A 6,437-nucleotide genomic window follows, 5' to 3' on the forward strand; every position below is an offset into this window, starting at 1 on the left:
ATGCAACATATGCTTAACCCTACTTATAGAACCACAAGCAAGCCTAGTTTCCAAGCGAAACAAAATAGAAGGCTTGTTGCTTAACTAGAAGGAAATTTTTTGAAATGCTTGAGGACTCCCCAAGCCTCGAGCATTCCAGATAATAACATTCATTTTCTCTGCAAAGATCATAAAAGGGATAAGACTTGTAATCGGATATTATATAGAAAATTCGCAATGATAATTCCAGGTCGAAATCAGTAGTCTATAGCCCTAATTTTAGATTTAATCACCATACCATAAACCCCACTTAAAAATCAAAGGACATTAAAACTCAGTCAGGTAGATTAGAAAACAGAGAAAATTGGAGAAAAAGAGAAGAGGAAAGAGAAAAAGGAGATCTAATTTTGAAAGAGAAAAAAAGAAAAAAAAAATTAAAAGCAGATGAGATAGTAGCCACAAATGAGTAGATGCAAAATGAGATTACGATGAAAATAAAAAATGAACGAAAGATTCATCATCACAAGACACGATTTGGATGGACAAAGAGCCTAGATTGATACCAGGACGATGAACAAGACCAAGCCTTACCGAAAGTTCCAAAGAGATTTCGTCACACCAAACTAATTTCATTAAAGAGTCGTAGAGAATCAACTAAGTTCAAATGCGTATGCAGGCCAGCGAACTTCACAAAGATACTTGCTATACGATTGAAACACCACATTTTTTAAATAGAAAAAAATTAAACACCATTTTTTTTAACTTCAAGATAAAACAAAAAGTTATTTTCGGGGAAAAAACCCATTATGAAAGAATACATAAGAATTAACAACTTTTTTATTCAAATTGCCATGCTAATTTCATGAGCTCTTAAACTCAATACAAATTTGTTTCCAACAACTAAAATTTATCAGCTGTACAAGTTCCAGCAGCTACATGATTGCTTTGTTAAAGCCCTCTTTATATGCAAGACTGCAACAACTTATAATAATCGTGATCTTTCATAAGCTTTTGTAAGTTCATTCTTCAAACCTCTCCAAGTCATTGTCTCAACATCGTATGTCTTCCATTAGATGTAGCGAGGGAGGACCAAGATTATAAATAAAGGTAAGAAAATTCATTCATTGATGTTTTGGAATGAGTTTTCTTAAAATAGGGATGATATTAACAAAGCAAAGAAGCTCATTCTCCTATTATGGACCCTCAAATCGTATAAGCCTCAAACTTTTATAACTAAAAACTTGACATATTATACGAACTGTCATGGTCGATCAATTCGATATACCAATTTCGCTGATTGTTGCTGGAATCCATAGTCGATATGTTCAATCTTCTCCTATGGAAACCGTAAAGGGTTCGCCTGTGGCCAACACTTACAAATGTTATACCAGCTTTGTCAGCTTCTCGATACAAATGAGCCTGCCAAGAGAAGTGTAGGTAAAAAAACATCTTGATTAAGTTGAGCTTGGGATCCAATTGAGTAGCGGTATAAAAAAAATGAATTAATTGCACAACTTATGAGAAGAACATAGTAAAATATGTGAGAACCTATTTTTTTTTTCTTCGTTCTTAGATAATTACAAAACTTTCACAGTGAATGTGCATGATGGAATAAGTACCTCATTAGCCTCATCCAAAGCACTTGTTGACTCATCCAAGAGAATCAAACTTGGTTTTGAAAGCAAAAGACGGGCAAAAGCAAGACGTTGCTGCTCCCCCAAGGATAGAACACTAGACCATTCATATGTTGAATCAAGATTGAAACGAGACAACAAATATCCAAGACGAACATTCTCCAAAACCTGTATTATATCCTCTGTTGTGGGCTTATTACGTTCTGATCTTGTATTCTCAGAGTTTGATATGCCCATCAAGAAAGGCAGTGAATCTGGGACATTATATAAGGCACAAAGGAGTTGCATGACATTAGAAAATGCTTTTTTTTCCACAAATGGCAACACTGTAATCTGGACTTGTCAAACACTAATGCAGCACACACATATACTATGCAACATATATTGTCATATTTATTGTAAGAAAGGGACAGAGCTCAAATTGAGCTCATGTTTGTAAACAAGTAACAAAGAGCTCAAATTGAGCACAAATTATATATGGAAGCATAGAACATTATGTATTTTTCATCTTTTACTGAAAAACAAAAAGAAAAGAAAAGTTGTGTTGCAAATTGTCTTATCTTTGAAAAGATAAAGAGGCTGATAGAAGAAAACTAGTTTTCAAGAGGGGAGCGTGCGTGCAGTTTTCCATGAAAGAAAAGAAAAACGAAAGAAATGTGCTTTACAGCAGTTACAAATGCACGGAGCATAAATTCTTATAGCAACTAAGTTCATATGAGCAGCTTATGAAATTAAAAATCTGAAGGCAAGGAATGAAGTTTGTACCATCTGACGTGGGAATTGCATCAACAGACCATGTTGGATAAAGCAATTGTTGACGAAGTGTTCCCAAAACCATGTATGGTCTTTGAGGAAGGAAAAATACACTTCTACTGTTTCTAGACACAGATCTTTCAAGTTTTTTGTCTAAATCATGAGTAGTATCGGTTTCAAGAGGACTCAAATCTGAAGGAGTGGGAGGCTGGAGATGTTCTTCATCTTCCACATAAAATGTGATCTTTCCTCTTCCAGTACTCCAGAGACCAGCCATAGTTCTTAATAAAGAAGTCTTACCGCTCCCACTAGGTCCAGTGATCTATTACATGATCACATAAAGGTAAATTTATTCGTACTAAAAACCATCATTTCATGTTATAATATCTAAAGCTTAAAATACATATTAATTTACTAACCAATAGATGCTCCTTGTGGTTAATTACAAAAGACAAGTCTTTGACTAACGTAGATTGACTTCCTGGTGTCTGTACAGTCAATCCCTCTACACCCAGTAACTTTTGGCACTTGTGTACAGGTACGGATCCATTTAATGCAAGATTGGGTGAGCCACCGGTTCTACAACAGTATGCAAGATGTATCTCCTCCACAGGATCAGAAATACTGTTGGAACTCCCACTGCTATCCAGAACATCCTCAAATTCACCTGCAAACAGCATGAGCTGTTACCACTTTTCAACTATTCTTAAAAACATCCTCACCAAGTATGAGTATGTTAAGCATGCTGGATCACATGCATGCACTGACACAAATAATACAAGATAGAAATTAACAAGAACTTTACTAAAAACTGCAACTTACTCGTACATATGGAACAGATATTGATGAGAACAACGGCACCTTAAAATAATCAGAGTCTAGTAATTACATGGTGGAAAACAAAGGACAAAATATATTACCTAGTCGATCGATTATTGCTGAAAATGCACTGATAGCTTGAATCTGGTACACAACAAGAGAGACGTCTCCAAGGATGTGATTAAAAGCAGATACTGACTGATTAATGACACCGAACTCTATTTTTCCTGAGAAATACATAGGAGCAACAAGAGCAGCAGGAAGAATTTGAATGAGGTAGCGATAGCCACTGGTGAAAAAGTCAAGATTTCTCGAAGAAATCAGCAATTGCTGCAGAGTAAAAATTATAATGAGATACATTATATAAATATATATAAAAGTAGGGTAAGACGAACTTGAAATACGAAACAGCCTTAAAACACACTACTATCGAGAACTTACCCCAAAAAAAAAAATAATAGCTACCAAAATGAAAAGAGGGTTTTACAACCCGATCTGTTTCATCCCTCAAATCGAAGTTCTAAACTTGGAGGCGACCAAAGCAGCCCATGCAAAATCTCAAGTACAATTAAATACTGCTTAAGAATATCTATTTCATATACATTGTTACTTTTTTAAACTCTAATAATAACTGTTATCACTCTTTAATCTTTTCCCTTATCAAGCATTGAGCCATAGTCCTTTGGAGGTAGGAAACTTTACTTAGATTCCAAGAGGAACAGAGCCCTAAACATACAGGGGAAAACCAGTGGCTTGATCACTGGACCGACCTCTCAAGGGTTTAACTAACCAAATTTTGGAATATGTACCTTCGAATAGCTAATATTAAGTTCCTTTTAGATTTAGATTAAACATTTTAGTGATATGTGCAGTTAAGTTTCCCCAAAGACTAAAAGCATATTAAAACATTTTTCTGCTTTAGATAAGAAATGAATCAAAAGACCAGCGATTAGAGTATTTAATGATGGTCTCCAGGGAGACAATAAAGAACCAGTGTTTTAAGTAGAATATTTAAACACAAAAACATAAAACTGCCTCTGCAAAAAACTCAAGAAGGAGATGATAACCATACACTTAGATTTTCAAAGGCGCTTTTGAATCGTTGCAGCAGAAGTCGCATTTCGTTTTCTTCACCGCCATAGAAAGCAATTGATTCAGCATTCTCTCGAATGCGGACAAGGCCATAACGGAAATCTGCTTCTTTTTTTTCTTGCAAGAAATTTAGACTGACCAATTCCTGAAATTACAGACAAATTAAATCCCATTAATCTTGATTGATTCTATTATAGGCCAAAACAGCATGTCAGGGACTACGATCCCTGAAGAGACTGAGAAAGAATGTTGCAAAATTACCCTTCCAAGAAAGATACTTATAGCTGTTCCGCCGATGGAATACACAAGAAGAACAATAAACAGAGGAGGATAGATACCAAGCAAGATGTTACTAAATGAAATCAAATCCACCACTGCATTGAAAATCGTTAAAGAGAAGGAAAGGGCAGTGCCCGTGAAAGAACTAAGATCATCAACAATCCTCTGATCTGGGTTATCAATAATTGACTGTGATTGAATTTTGTAAAAGGTTTGGTTCTTTAGGTAGCGCTCCATGTAATAGCTTGTCATCCAAGACCTCCATCTCAGAGCAAGAGTATCTCTCGCATAATCTCTCAACACAAAAACCTGCAGAACAGTATCAAATGGAACAATTATATAAAAGATAAGACCGGCAAAGTAAAGCAACTGCAAATGAATAACCGGTTCCAGTTTCCAACCATTCTAGTGTTCTAGCTGTTGCTTTCAATTAAAGACAGCCAGAAATGCAATATACAATCCTCATGTAGTTCAGTAAAGCAATACAGAATCCTTTAGTAACCCAGTAAGGTTCTTGCTGTTGCTTTCAAATATGATAACCCAGTAAGAGCAATATATAATCCTCCCCAATTAAGAAATATTTCATCCTGTTTTTTCTAGTGTTATAGGGGCTTCTCTAGCAATTGTAATGAAGAAAAAAAAAGGATGAATCAGGAAATCAATGAAGAATGCCCGTAGCCTTTGTGCTAATACTTGTTCTACGTTGTTTATGAATAGCATGTAGGTGATATCTGGCTATGTGGGGGTGAATCTATTAGGAATCGTGTGAGAGAAACACAGAAGCAGCAGAGGAATACCTAATGCGAAAATGCAGCAATTTGTGTGCTCACCGGAATTCCACCAGCGAAGCCACCCAAGTAGTAAAGCAGTTGTTTGGTAAATTGTTCTTGGTCCTTGTCTTCAGTGTTTCATCATTCAAGAAAATCAGTCAGTGAGTCCTCACTCATTGATAATAAAAAAAGAAATCCAATGCATATGAATGAATGAATTAGACTGAGTGAGCGAGAATACTGACTCGCTAGAGCATTGTAGAAATCACGGCCAAGAAAATTGAAGCCAACGCTTATGCCAGTTGTACCAAGAGTGAGAGCGAATACACCAGCGAGTCGCAACCTGGCCTGGGCTTTGTCATCAGACGACCAATAAGGAGCCGCCACCTTCCAGAATCGCCTGAGCAGTGTCTGTAGATCCGGAACCTTCCTCTTCACTTCCTGTAAAAGAAAGGTCCACACACACACAAATCACAATCCACCATTCAATTTCCCACCCCTCAAAATCCAAAATCCAATTATAAAAACCTTGTCAGGTAATGGAGCAGCAGGAGGCGTTGGCAGTGGCTCCGTCGCCGAACGACATAAAAAGGAAGAAGTGAGATTAGTCTTCCTCCTGGTCCGGCGAAGTGTGGGAGTAGTAGTAGAGGTAGAAGAGGGCATTGGGAGAGAATTGGAATGGTAGTGGTAATGGAGGCATGAGAATGAGAATGAGAAAGAGAAATGAGCTTGTTGTGAGACAAAGGCCATCGTCATTCTTTCTCTAGCTAGGCTTCCGCTTACACCATCTCTCTCTCTCTCTCTCTCTCTCTCTCTCTCTCTCTCTCTCTTACTTTTCTTTCTTTCGACACTATTTTATTATAATTTTTATTTTTATTTCTGTGTAGTTTTGCTTTTGTTAATGGTGAATTAGTTTTGATATATGATGAAAATGACACATGAGTGAGCGTGGGGATTGTGGTTGTGGTTGTGGTTGTGGTTGTGAACGAAGAGATGTGGCGTCTCCGTAACTACTATGCATGGAAGTGGGGCGCCATCATCCATGGCCCCACTCACTCTCATTTAACCTCTCACTTATAGAACCAGAGCTAATAGCAAATAGAAATATATT

General features: G+C 36.9%; 1 protein-coding gene across 1 annotated transcript; it reads right to left on the minus strand.

Annotated features, from left to right (window-relative positions):
• Positions 1-798: 798 nt before the first annotated feature.
• LOC133798636 (ABC transporter D family member 2, chloroplastic) lies at positions 799-6,145 on the minus strand. Its single transcript, XM_062237045.1, has 10 exons — positions 5,855-6,145; positions 5,572-5,767; positions 5,387-5,454; positions 4,539-4,865; positions 4,258-4,422; positions 3,287-3,515; positions 2,786-3,033; positions 2,379-2,688; positions 1,599-1,867; positions 799-1,398 (listed from the first exon to the last, which is right to left on the minus strand). Exons 1-10 carry the CDS (start codon positions 6,080-6,082, stop codon positions 1,213-1,215), a joined length of 2,226 nt encoding a protein of 741 aa, XP_062093029.1. The 5' UTR covers positions 6,083-6,145; the 3' UTR covers positions 799-1,212.
• Positions 6,146-6,437: the final 292 nt, after the last annotated feature.

This window comes from Humulus lupulus, chromosome 8 (genome assembly GCF_963169125.1).
Source record: "Humulus lupulus chromosome 8, drHumLupu1.1, whole genome shotgun sequence".
NCBI classification, from domain to species: domain Eukaryota; kingdom Viridiplantae; phylum Streptophyta; class Magnoliopsida; order Rosales; family Cannabaceae; genus Humulus; species Humulus lupulus.